The following is a 14,216-nucleotide window of genomic DNA, read 5'->3' as shown; positions in this document are numbered from 1 at the left end:
ATGAAATGTACATCTAATTCAAAGCAGATGGCAAGCTCTTCAACCTGAGACATTTGCTATCTTCAATTAAGGCATCAGAAATGGAGATATGTTAATAGCTGTTTGCTCATGTCTGTGCCTTCAAGTTCCATTCTGAGCATAATCTTTAAAGGAGCATACACTACATTTCAAAAGTAATTGATGACTGTGGACAATGCATTAGCTTCATGCATACAGAGGAATTCCAGACATTGCCAGCAGATTCTGACTATAATTTACCAACAATAACTATGACACACAACCTTGAAGATTGTACAAAAACTTATATCTTGAAAGTATAATCTCCAGAGGTATCTGCATTGCTAGCATGATGGCAAATTAAATAGCCAGACCTAGCTCAGCATTTGCCAGTTTGCAAAGAGTCTGTGAAAGATAGGTGGCATTGATAAAAATTACTGTGTACAAAACTGTGTTTAGACCTGTCCTTCTATATGCTTGTGAAATATGGACAACCTATGACAGATATATTAAGCAGCTAAAAAGTTTCTGCATGAGATACATCCCAAACATGATTGGCATCAGGTGGGAGGACAGAATTCTGAACCCTGAGTTACTTCAAAAGTTGAAATGTTGGATGAAGCCACTCATGGTCAGAGCCCAGCTCAGGTAGAGTAGATATGTAGATGTTTGACTGATTTAAAACCCCTAAGTTGGTCATATATTCACAACTAAAACTTAGGCACCATCTGCTGCTGAGATGAAGTCCAAGGCCTCATTGGAGGCAAATCTTAGGAAATAAGGAATATCCACAACAGACTGAGGGAAAAATAGGCAATAGGCCAAAATACTTGGGAAGCAATCATAAGTATGGGAAATGTTTCCTTTGAACAATAAAGATTACTGACAGCAAAAGGACAACAGATAAGCTGGAAAGACTGGGCCTTCCCAACAAAATCCCAAAAATGTATTTTTGCCTGGGAGATGGAAAGCTATGCACTTCTGTATTCGGGCTTCACAGTCACATTAAAACCCATAACAGATCAATCTCTGCATGCAAGAAATAGCATTCTTTGATAATGAAGTGAAAATAACAATGATGAGCAACCTATTGAATTATGCCTATTGCTTGCTTTTCCACATGGTGCTATAAGATGAAAGCACAAGCCTCCATCACACCCCAAATCATTCTGCTGCTGTGGTTTGTAATTGCTCATTCATCAGGCAAGATCTTATTTATGTTGCGGCTTGCCTCTGTATTTCAAGCTTATTCTGATCACTGCAATTCACACTAACTCACTTCTACTTGTGCTAGAAAAAAAAGTTGTGGAATTCTTTCAAAAGTGAGAATGCTGAAACATATTTCCATGAGTTGATCCCAGTGGGAAATCTCATCAATTGGGATCAAATTGTAGGATTGTCCACAGTTTTCACATTTTAAAATTATGTAGTAAGGCCAGAATTTTTTTAAAGAATCCTGAGCTTTATGCCAAGATATATAAAAGCAAAGATGTAGCAGTAAATCTATATAAACCCTGAATAAGACCATGGATAGAGTGTTGTCAGCAGTTTTGAACTCTGCACGCTTGGAAGCATGTCGACTTAATAGAAGGTATGCAACAGATTTTCTACAGACCCTGCAATACAAATGTAAAGAAGGACATGAAAACTTGGAACAAAAACAGAAATTTCTGACTAAACTCAACAGATCTGGCAGCATCTGTGGGGAGAAAACAGTTAGCGTGTAAGTCTGATGACTTTTCATCAGAAGAGATCATAGAAAAAGTTAAAATCCTGAAGGAAAGAAATGGGACACGATGGAGAAATGGGTCTTGATATCAACTTTGAGTTTTGTCAATTGTGTTATGTGACAAAAGTAATTTCAGTATTCAGTATTCCTGTGATATTTTAAAATTGCCATTTGATTATCATTTCACGTCTGTATTTGGCATCGATTGTGCAACATTGGACATGCGGTGTGGCCACCTGATGTCAATTCAATTTCAGTACAAACTTTCCTCACACACCTTAGCCACCCAAACCTCTCTCCAGACCAATGCTCCCCACCTCATTGAGGCCCACTCGATTGGAGGATTTGTTTAAAAATATAGATTGGGTTGCAATCTTCAGGTTTCTAAATTATCAAGAACAGGTGAGAATGAAGCCAACAACAATGATAACTTGTATTTATAGATAACATTTTTTACGCACCATTCATGAATGTGGGCATTGCTGACTTGCATTTATTGACTATTCTAATTGTCTTGGAGAAAGTGGTGGTGAGCTGTCTTCTTGGACTGCTGTTGTCCTTCAGGTGTACAGACACCCACAATGCTGTTGAGAAGGGAATTCGAAGGTTTCAACCCAGTGATAGTGAAGAAACAGCAGTCTAATTCCGTGTCAGGATAATGTGTGGCCTGGAAGAAAACTGACAAGTGGAGTTGTTAGTATGTATCTATTGGCTTATCCAGCCTCTCCTCCAAAACAAGGTGACAATCCACATAAAGGAAGCATGGAGAAGGAACTGGAGAAAGGAATGCCAATAATCTCAAGACCACGGACCACTTCAACCTCCCAGAAATACCTGCCAAATGTTTGGTTGGAGATGTGGCTCTAGGATCAGGCACAACAGCCATGCAAATACCCACAGAATCCATGTTGACAATGTGGTGCTGGAAAAGCACAGCAGGTCAGGCATCATCCGAGGAGCAGAAGAATCTACATGTCGGGCATAAGTGCTTTTCCAGCACCACACTCTCGACTCTAATCTCCAGCATTCGTCACTTTTTCCCACAGAATCCATGACCAGTGACAATGAATTGCCTTGCTCAGTAATCATACTCAATAGTGAGTGATTGCTGATAATGATTGCCTTATTGTTCTCAATGTTAGAAGTCATGAATTGGAAGTTGAGGTTTGGCTGAGTTACTACAATGCTTCCTGTAGAGGATACACACTGCTGCCATTGTTGATTGATTGGTGAAGAAAGGAGTGAACATTCAAGATTGTGGCTGCAGTGCTGATCAAACAAACGGTTCAGGCTTGGATAATATTGAGCTTCTTGGGTATTATTGGAGCTGTACACATGAAGACAAATGGAGAATATTCAATCACCCTCATGATTTATGCCTTATTCAGAATTCCTAACTTCTGACCTGATCTTAAGATCATAAAACAGTAAAACATAGGAGCTGAGATTGACCATTTAGCCTGCTTTGCCATTCAATAGAAGTATGGTTGATCTGATAGATTTAGGTTAGGTGATCTAATACCCCCCCAACATCAAATTCTCGCCTTTTCCCCATAACACTTGATTCCTTTCCAAATTAAAAATGTCTATCTCATGGATACAGAACTACTTATTTGCCATACTTTGCTTGTTTAGTTCGGATGAAGGATCACTGAAGTCGAAATGTTAACTCTGTTTTCTCTCCACAAATGCTGCCAGGTCTGCTGGGTTTCTCCAGGAATTTTGTTATTCATTTGTTTCCGATCTCCAACATATGCAGTTCTTTGTTTTCTTTTTTTGTTTTATATTGGAGGAGCACAGATTCCTGGGTGGGTTGCAGGTCTGGAGGAAATTACAAAGGTGAGGTCATGAAAGAAATTGAAAACAAGGATGAGAATTCTAAATTGTGACGTTGCTTCACTCGGGGCCAATGTAGTTCAGAGTGCACAGGCGTAATGCGTGAATGTCACTTCGTTCAAGGTGGGACATTGGCAGCAGAGTTTTGGATGTCTGGAAGTTGATGGGAGGTGGCACATAGGACACAGGCACATTGTAATAGTCATGTCCAAAGTACAAAAGGCATAAATGATGGTTTCCGCAATTCATGAGCTGAGGGAAGGATAGAATTGAGCAATGTTATAGAAGAATAACTAAATGGTCTTAGTGATGACATGAACATGTAGTTGAAAGTACAATGTGAGATCAAATATGATATTTAGATTACAAATAGACTGATTTAACCTCAAACACTTGCAAGGGGGGGGGAGGGAATTCAGGTCAATGATTAGGAAATGGAGTAGCTAGCAGGAACCAAAAACAAATGTTCTGGCATCTCAATATCGAGCTGAAGGCAATTTCTGTTCTTTCAATAAAAGAAGTGAGGTAAGCAGTCTGGGTATGTGCCATTGTGGATATGGAAACATTATCTGCTGTCGATGAAATGCTTTACCTCAAGCCTTGACACTGAGAAAGAATGTGTAATGCTTTGAATGTTATTCTGAAAGGTACACTAGTTCCTAACTTAAGTTTGTTCATGCAAAATGGGTCCCAGAAGAAGTGTGTGCAAAGGTGAAGGGTACATTTACGTTTGTCCTCAAACCATTTACATCCTCCTCAGTTGCACACAGGGACAAAGGATTTGAGTAAGTGCAAAGGTAATCTCATTGCAGGTGGGGCAGCATTTGCTAGTGATTTCCTAGGCTGAAATATTGTTAACCTGCTTTGACACATTCCCAACAGCAAGACAACTCACTCTTCACCATTAAAGAGAGCAGTGTTGCCCCAGTTTTCCAACTGTTCTGTTGTAAACAATTGGTTTGCTATTCTGTCACCACAGAACTTCCTAATGCATTTAGATTTTATTTAAGGTGCCTTCATGTGCAGAAGAATTGACCTTTTGATCATGCACATTTGCTAAAATATTTTTGTTTGGTAGTTAGGTATTTGTGCTGTTATTCTTTATTTGTTTCTGTAGTCATGTTTCTTATTGTGTGTTTCACAATATGTGACAATTCTCTATAGCTTTAATTTGACTTTCCAATTTACTAATGGTTTAACTTTTGTGATCCTTTTACTTCTGCTTTCATCATTGGATCTGCTACTGACAGTCTTTTAACATTAATCTCCAGGTAGCAACCAACACAGTTCTATCAATGGTGACACCTCTGTTACAACTGGAAGCCTTCTGGATGACCATCATTGGCACTCAGTGATCATTGAACGCTATGGACGCAATATCAATTTTACGTTAGACCGAGAGACTCAACATTTCAGGACTAATGGTGAATTTGACCACTTGGATCTTGACTATGAGGTAAAGAATCATTGAGTTTTGAATAAAAACAGAAAATCCTGTAAATATGCAACATTTCAGGCAAACAAAGATAAGTTAATATATTCTGCATAAGTTTGCTTTGAACTCTTTCTCTTAACATTTGCATTTTCATTTTAAAACCTAAATCCTGCAACATGATCTGTTTTCATATTTGACAAAAAAGGATAAAATGGCAGAGCTAATACAAACAAACTTCTCTATGATCAAGATATTTTCTAGATGACCTGAGAACTCCCATGTTTTCAAAATATTTGGCCAATCATTGATCTCAGGAAATTACAACAATAAGAATAATACAATAAGAAGTAATTCCCATGTTTTTGAGCCAAAGTAATACATTCAGCATTGTATCTATGGAAAATATAATTTCCTTCTTTATTGACATAAGAGATCACAATATGGTGTAAAGTATGATGCAAGGAACAAATTTATTTGTCTGTTCAATAGTCATTCATATCAAAACCAATTCACTCTATTTAAAACACTCTGAGATGTTTGAATATCATCATAGAGAGATAATGTAGATGCAAATAAGGAACAACCTCGATTATCTGAACATCAATTATCCCAATTTCGGATTATCCAAATGAGATCGCAAGGTGCCGTAAAAACGCTATCCGTTATCCAAACAAGCCATTATCTGAACTCTCAGTTATCCAAACAAAATACTCCCCACCCGTCTTGTTTGGATAATTGAGATTGTTCTGTGCTTCGTTTATAACTTACTTTGAACAAAATAAAAAAACTAATATTGAGCAACAATTGCAAACTTTTCATATAATTCGCATTCTTAGCTTAATTTCATCAGAAATCTTGAGAAATGATGTGTCATTTGTGGTTTCCAGCAAATTTTAGCTGAACAGAAACCTGTTATTCTTCTGACAGATTGGTACCAATGCAGTTAATGGACACTAGGGAGTGGTTTCACTGTACTACGACTCATTTCCATCTTTCCGAGCACTAGATTTAAATCGCTTTCCCTGGGCGGTAGGGGGAGGGACAGGAACAGACTGCATTGGCATTGTGGTATTTATTTTCTTTGCTGTTCTCTAGTACTGTCTTTTACATGCGCAGGTACATAAATTTTCACACTTGCATGCCTACAGGGAGAAAAGCTACTGCAATGATTCTTGATTAATGAAACTAAGGGAAATTCACGTCAGCTGCTTCAGGGGTTTAAAGAGATGTGAGCTGAGTGATGGGTTCTTAAAAGAAGAAATCAAAGCTTTTCCACACCATAATTGTGAAACTTTTACCATAGTCTTATGTGGTTGGTGCTGTGCTACATACACATGGGAACATTATTGACAAATCTTGTGCTTCAGCATTCTGCTCACCTTACCACTAAATTGTGCATGCTGACTTCCTACATTTTCATTATATAGCCAGTTGAGTGAAACTTGGGTGAGCAAGTAGTGAAAAGCTTAAAAAGGAGGTGGGTATTGCAAATTCCCATAATTCATGCACCTTTCCTATCCGTCTTGGGTTTTGAATCCAACAGAACTATTAACATTGCACTCATATGCTGTAGGCTACAACCAACTCTTAGAATTTTGAAAGACCTCATTGTTTTAATAAAGAATAGATAATATTGTTACAAACAAACAATACTGACAATACTATTCCTGGTGTATGATGGCTTGTCATACCTATTTATGCTGACATCCTGCCTATCTTGATAACAAAATAAAGACCTGTTCATTCTTCTCCTTCCCTGTTCAATTTTGCCTCGTATCCCGAAATCGACATAGGTGTTGCCCTGATAAGTTGATAATCAGTCTTTGTTATACCAAATGATACCAGTTGAAAAATCCCTGCATTTTTTGACATTTTCTGCTTTTAAAATGGCAGGCAAAACCCGGATGTGGGAGCACAGCCTCAATTTTCTGCAAATTATTTTTATGCTGTTTGGGTGTTAGCAGGAACATGAATTCTGATTTCACCAAAGCATTTTAAATGAAGAATATTGGTTAGATCGACAAACTGTCTCTGAGCCCATAGATATTGACTTAAATATAATTTGAATTTTTTTTTCAAAAGTAGCCTGGTTATTGTAGGATTTGCTGGAGTTGCTGATGGTAAAGTTAATTCTCTTTTCAAACATTTTGCTCGGAGAACGTTTTTTTTCAGCCATCAAGTACAACCAAGAATGACATGACCAGAGTTGATAATGGAAGATAATAAATTTATAACATTATAAAGATCAAAAAGACCAAAGAAAATTTACAGCCCAGGAATGGGTACTTCAGCCTTCCAAGCCTGAGCCGAAGCCAAATCCACTGTCTAAACCCTGTCACTCAATTCCTCAGCACCTGTATCCCTCTGCTTCCCACCTACTCATGCACCTGTCCAGATACACCTTAAATGAATCTACCGTGCCTATCTTTACTACCTCTGCTGGCAATGCGTTCCAGGCACCTACGACCCTCTGTGTAAAGTACTTGCCACGTGTATCCCCCTTAAACCATTCACCTCTCACCTTGAAAGCATCACCTTTCGTTACTGAATCCTTCACCCTGGGAAAAAGCTTATCTCTATCTACCCTGTCTATATCCTTCACGATTTTGTAGACCTCAATCAGGTCCCTCCTCAATCTCCTTTTTTCTAATGAAAACAATCTTAACCTACTCAACCTCTCTTCACAGCTAACACCTTCCATACCAGGCAACATCCTCATAAACCTTCTCTGCACCCTCTCCAAAGCTCCAAAATGTCCACGTCCTTTTGGTAATGTGGTGACCAGAACTGTACACAATATTCTAAATGCGGCCAAAGCAATGTCTTGTACAATTTTAACATGACCTGCCAGCTCTTATACTCCGATGAAGGCAAGCATACCATATGTCTTCTTCCTCACTCTATCCACCTGTGCAGCAACCTTCTCCCAAGGCTCTTCCGTTTACTTTATAATTCACTCTAGCATTAGACTTCCCAAAATGTATCACTTGACATTTGCCTGGATTGAACTCCATTTGCTACTTCTCCAGCCAACTCTCCAGTCTATCTATATTCTCCTGCATTCCTTGACATCCCCCTATGCTTTCTGCCACTCAACCAATCTTCGTCTCATCTGCAAACTTGCTGATCATACCAACTGTGCTCTCTTCCAGATCATTTATGTATATCACAACAGTGGCCCCAGCATTGATCCCTGTGGAACACCACTGGTCACCTTTCTCCATTTCGAAAAACTCCCTTCAACTACTACTCTCTGCCTCCTGTTGCTCAACCAGTTCCTTATCTACCTAGCTAGAACACCCTGCACACCATGTGGCTTCACTTTCTCCAATAGTTTACCATGGGGAACCTTATCAAACACCTTACTAAAGTCCATGTATATGACAGCTACAGCTCTTCCTTCATCGATCAACTTGGTCAATTCCTCAAAGAATTATAAGTTTATTATGTATGTAGTACAGGATTTTTTTCCTTTTCTAATTACTTCTGTATTTAACTGACATGCTGTAAGATTTTATTTAAAAAATCTTCAATTCTGCTTTTTCATGTGTACAATGTAAGATGCCATTTCATTTATTCTTCAAGCTCAGTTTTGGAGGAATGCCATTTTCTGGAAAGCCAAGTTTCAATGGAAAGAATTTCAAAGGCTGCATGGAATCTATAAATTATAATGGAATTAATATCACTGACCTTGCCAGGAGAGGAAAACTAGACACATCTAAAGTGGTAAGATCATTGATTTGGCAATGAGTGAAGTTTATATCGATATATCTATGATGACGTGACTGAGTTAGCACCAAATGGTCGAAAACAAGGTTCTGTAAAATGAAGAACATAAAAACATAAATTGATAATCAATTCACATTAGTGGTAAGGACAAGTACTAGAGATTGTAGATTTTTTTTGGTAGTTTCTATCATGCTCTCCCTTCCTTTATGACAAGAGCTGTTTCTATATTGATTATGCATTTTTTTCTTTTGTGTAAAGCAATTTGATAAATGTTTTAGATATTGCCAGATTAAATCATTTCTGTATGTTACTTTCTGTATAACAGGCCATTGCTCAGTTATGATACATCAATCTTAAATGAAATCTTTACTATCAAGTTATTACATTTTTCTCGAGTCTCATTTAAAATTTCACTCTTTTGCCAATTGACCTCCTCTGATATATCCATCCATACTTTCACTGAACATATGAATACTGATCTCTCCCCACGTTGATACAAAAACCTCTTTGCAAGTGCACTACTACAAAATACAAAAGAGCAGTCAAAATTGACTGGCCACTGATCTCCCTCCTCTGCTTATGGCAAGCAGCCATCCTTCCTTTTTCACATCTTTACTCTCTTTTCAGTATTGCAAGACTTAATTCCTGAAAGTTTAAGCAAACATATGTCTGCCTCTTGCCTTGTATAGCACACTAAAGGTTCAGTATTCTGTGCTATCACTTCAATTTTGTTTATGAAGTACATTCTACAGGAATTCAATTTTCAGTTGATATAAACATTTCAATGTCATTTTCAAAGATGCTTATAATCAATAACAGGGGCCCTCGTGTGGTACTGTGGTGGTGTCCCTATCCCTGGAGCAGGAGGCCTGTGTTCAAGTCATACCTGCTCCACTTGTTGTAATAACATCCGTGAACAGGTTGACGAGAAAAATAGCTTACAGCTTTTACAGATTCTTGCCTCCTGCCTCCTCACTGGATCAGGAAGTCAGTTCAGCTGAAATGAGAGGTTGGCATTTTTGCCAACAAGTGCAGGCATTATGGCACCGATATCATCATTGTGCACCCAATGAATGTTCAGCCACACCTGGCACTTCCTTCCCAATCCACTCACTGCTCCTCTCACTGCTCTGTTTACTACTTCTCTGACTGTCCTGCTCCCAACCCTATCTCTCACATTCTTTATCTCACCATCTGTCCTGCTCTTTCACTCATTAGCAATGGAACATAGTGAGGGAACAGAGTAGTGAGCAGGAGGGAGTCCGTGAATTGTCAGCAGCCAATGAAGTGTTAAGTAGGGTGGCCAAGTATTAGGAGAGGGGCAGTAAGCAATTTTTTATCCTAGGATTTGAATTGAATTGAATTGAATTGAATTGAAACACTTGATTTCTTTTTGTTTGTTAAAATATCTTTGCCTGTCTATTAATAATACAGACAGTCCAATTCTTTGTAGAAAGTTATTTGTGATGACAAAAGCAGAGATGTCACTGGTGCCATGACAGCATGGGTGGTGATTGAGCCTCCTGCGGCTGTGAGGGCAACAAATACAACTTTTCAAGAAATTACAAATTTGTCTTATCTGTACTATTTGGGTCAAAGATCATCACAGTGTCCTCAAGTCACATAAGATTCTATATCAGTGGAAGTTCTTTCTTGTTAGTATGAAATGGCTATCAGTTTGATATGTTGCAATGGATATCTCTGTTGATACAAGTCCATAAGAATGTAGTCTTTCACATAAGTTGCACTACTCTTGTTTTTTGCATAGTTGGTGATAAAGGAGACATGGTTCAAATGTTGATTCATGAATTATACAGTATTAATTTCTAAGTTAGCATGGAATGTTGACTTTGGGAGAATCATGGTTAATGTATATAATATTATGTTCTGTAGACAAAAGCAAGTAATTTGCAACCACAAGGTTTAGAAGTAACCTTTTTATAGCCTTACCTCTTATTAGTATAATTGGAGATTGGTCTCATGTTGAATTGAAAGCTAGCTATCATCAGTGATAATAAATCCAGCTAGCTGCAGGATATGAACAATACACAACCCACTCATTGTAGATTTCTCTAATATAAAATTATCTCTAACACAAGACAGTTTGCTGCTGCTTCATCCCAGCAATGCTGAAACTGTGAAAAGAAAACTCCATCTATGAGGTTTTCAAATACTGCAGATGGTTTAGAGCATCACATTACTGCTTTCTGGAAGGAATTGTTAATTCCTCTCCTTGGGCATAAAGACTTCCATTATAACAATAGATTTTTAATCTAATCCAACTGCCAGTTCCTCAACTAACTTTTGGTAGAACATGTTATATCTTCTGTTCTCAATAACAGTTCCGATAGAATAGCTCTATAAAGTGCCAGCAGTATTTTTTTTAAAAATCAGTCTTCGTTAACATAGCCTTCAGTCGGCTATTATAACAGAACAATGTGACATCCATACTGCTGATACAAGTACCATTTTAAAATGAACAGCTGGAACTGTCTTCACTCAGTAATCATTACTAATCAGGTCAACAAGGAAGCATAGAAAAACATCAACGACAGATTGTTTTCCATAAAGTACAAGCTGTGAAAAATCATTTTCTTGTTGATTTGAGTCTGCTCCATTTAAATGCCTGGAGCGTGAGCAGTTTGTTGTTGTGCAAAACACAAGTGTTGAAATTCAATTCTGGATTATTATGTAGATATTGTTTTTGTATGCAATTATACATTGCAAATATGTTGTGCTGCAAGTCAATTTTGTTAACATTGTCATCATGTACTTCTTTGAGGGAGGAGGCATTATAGTGGTAATGGCACTGGACTAGAAATCCAGAGGCACAAATTAATGCTCTACAAAATCTAGAGTGGTAGATGGTGAAATTTGAATTAATTTAATAATCTTGGAGTTAACAATCTAGTGTAATACCGACTGGAAAACCATTGTTGGTTGTCATAAATATTGTAAAACCCCATCCAGTTTCCAAATGTCTTCCAGAGGAGAGAATGAAGACGTGCCTGGTCTGGCCTACATGCAATTCCAGATGCACATCAACATGATTGGTTCTTAAGTACCAAATGAAATGGCCTCAAAAGGTAGTTAGCTGCATCTAACCACTGCAAATTCTAACAAAATGAACAAAAGCAGATGTTCCAACTTGGTACGAGAAATTACATCGGCAAATTGAAACCTGTCCATCAGACAAAGTCTTCCTCATCAATATCTGGTGCCTTGAGTGTTGTGCTGCAGACTAACAGCAGCCAAATATAGTTATCTTATCAGATTATACCTCATAGACAAAGTCCCAGATGCCATTATCATCCGTGGGTATATTTTTTTCTCTTAGTGGCAGGGCACACCCACCAGAGGTGGTCACGCAGTGGTGTGCAATAGGGAGAGAGTTGCCCAGGAGTCCTCAACATTGATTTCAGATCCCATAAATTCTAACATCTCATGCCATCAGATCGCACATGCAAAAATAAACTTGCTGATTATCGCAAAAACAATCAATACCACACTAACCTTTTTCCACTGCTCCACTATCCGCCTCAACCCACTCCATGTTGATCAACAATTAAAAGATGCAATTAAGGTGCCAAGGACACAGAACATGCTCTGGCTGAGGGGGCATCAAATATCACCAAGAGTAATTGGTACAACCACCAATAATTGAGTTGGCTGAGTCATAAAGGAAATGGTTCTAAGACTGGGTCTGTGGATGTTTATGAGGAAAGCTACAAAAAAAATTAACTTATTTTACCTTGGCTTCATAACAAATCCACCTGTTATACTGTCAGTGCCAGTATTGGTCGGAGTGACCTCCACAAAACGCTCGGAGATAAGGTCCCACTATTACATTGAGGATACCCTCTATCATTGTATGTGGCACAACTAGTTACGAAGTAGGATAAGATTTGGAATAGGAGTCCTGATGACCTGAAACATCGATTCCCCTTTTCCTCTGATGCTGCATGACCTGCTATGCTTTTTCCAGCTCCACTATTTATCCACTCTAGATTTGGAATACACATAGCAACTTGAAACAATAAGCCTCCACCAATTCAACTACAATTTGTAAGTTCTGGCATAGTACGTTCTCCATTCTACTATTACAAGTAGGGGAGATCAATGCTGGGTCAATGAAGAAGGCGATAAAGAAGGACATCCCAAAAACAGCATTAAGCAAACCAAAAAGTGATTTGTCAAACTGGTTAGCTACAACATTTGCATATGATAGATAAAGCTGTGATCCCACAATCAACAAATCAGACTCTAGCCCTGCAGTCTTGCCATTTTCTGTTGGGCTGTGGAGAATTAAATAGCTAACAGGAGAAGAAAGCTCTACCAATATCCCATTCCTCAACAATTTCAGGTCTCAGCACATCTCTGCACAAGACAAGGTGAAAGCGCTTACAACCATCTTCAGCCAGGCACGCCAAATGGATGATCCATATCAACTTCATCCTGAGGTCCTCACTGTCACTTGATGCAAGTCTTCAACCAATTCAATTCACTTCCTATGACATCAAGAAAAGTCTGAAGGCATTCATTCCTGAAAAGAATATGAACCTGACAACAATCCAATCCTGTTGATGATACAAAGTCCACCTCACAGCGTCTTATGGAATTATACCTTCTGGTATATCATCATCATCATCCATCATCCCTGGGTATATTCTGTCCCACCAGTGACTGCACAAACACACCAGAGGCGTTCACATAATGGTATATAGTAGGGAAGGCCTGACAACATCGTACTGAACACTTGTGCTTCAAAATTAGCCATGCTCCTCACCAAGCTGTTCCAGTATGCAAAAAGTCCTGCTCTCAAGTGGCACTTTGCTTCGTGATAATTGGTCAGTGATGCTCAGTTTTGGTTTTGTTCAACTTCTGACCTCATTACATCTTTGGTCCAAACATGGACAAAAGAAGTGAATTGAAGAGGTGAGGTAAGAGTAAGTGCCTTTGACCTCACAGCAGCATTTGACAGAGTATGGCATTAAGGATCCCTCACAAAGCTAAGTCAACTGAAGTCAGGGGAAACCTATGCACTCTTTAGAGCCATACTCAGGACAAAGGAAGATGGTTATAGGTGTTGGAGATCAGTTATCCATAACCCAGAACATCTCTGCAGGAGTTCCTCATGGTAATATTCCAAGCCCTATTATTACCAGCTGCTCATCAATCACCTTCACTCCATCATAACTTAAGAAATGGTGATATTTACTGATGATGCTCTATTGTCCAGCACCATTTGTGACTCCACAAATATACAAGCAGCTACTTTAATCGTACAGGACATGAGTATTACTAAAGAAAAGACACATTTTGATTAAGTTTTTCATCTTGTACTCAACATAACAATTTGCAAGAAACACTAAAAGGGAAAATAGTGTTTATACAGTTTGAGAAGTGAGTGCTGATTAATTTGTAAGTACATGCTGATTGGCAGAGGTTTTACCATGGGGCATGTATCCATTGGATGATGACTGATAGTTA

The 14,216-nt window shown here is 38.5% G+C and overlaps 1 protein-coding gene across 1 annotated transcript in view; it reads left to right on the top strand.

The window, feature by feature from the left end:
- LOC122550254 (contactin-associated protein-like 2) overlaps positions 1-14,216 on the top strand; it is a 2,045,475-nt gene that overhangs the window by 881,517 nt on the left and 1,149,742 nt on the right. The window contains exons 6-7 of the mRNA XM_087987230.1: positions 4,834-5,018; positions 8,583-8,723. Of these exons, the coding sequence (XP_087843356.1) occupies positions 4,834-5,018; positions 8,583-8,723 (326 nt within the window). The remainder of the gene's footprint in view (positions 1-4,833; positions 5,019-8,582; positions 8,724-14,216) is intronic.

The sequence above is a fragment of the Chiloscyllium plagiosum genome, unplaced genomic scaffold (genome assembly GCF_037043375.1).
Source record: "Chiloscyllium plagiosum isolate Xiang-an unplaced genomic scaffold, Cpla_swu_hap1 HiC_scaffold_5, whole genome shotgun sequence".
NCBI lineage: Eukaryota > Metazoa > Chordata > Chondrichthyes > Orectolobiformes > Hemiscylliidae > Chiloscyllium > Chiloscyllium plagiosum.
Note: the sequence above shows the minus strand (reverse complement) of the source record. Positions and strands in the feature narration are given on the sequence as shown.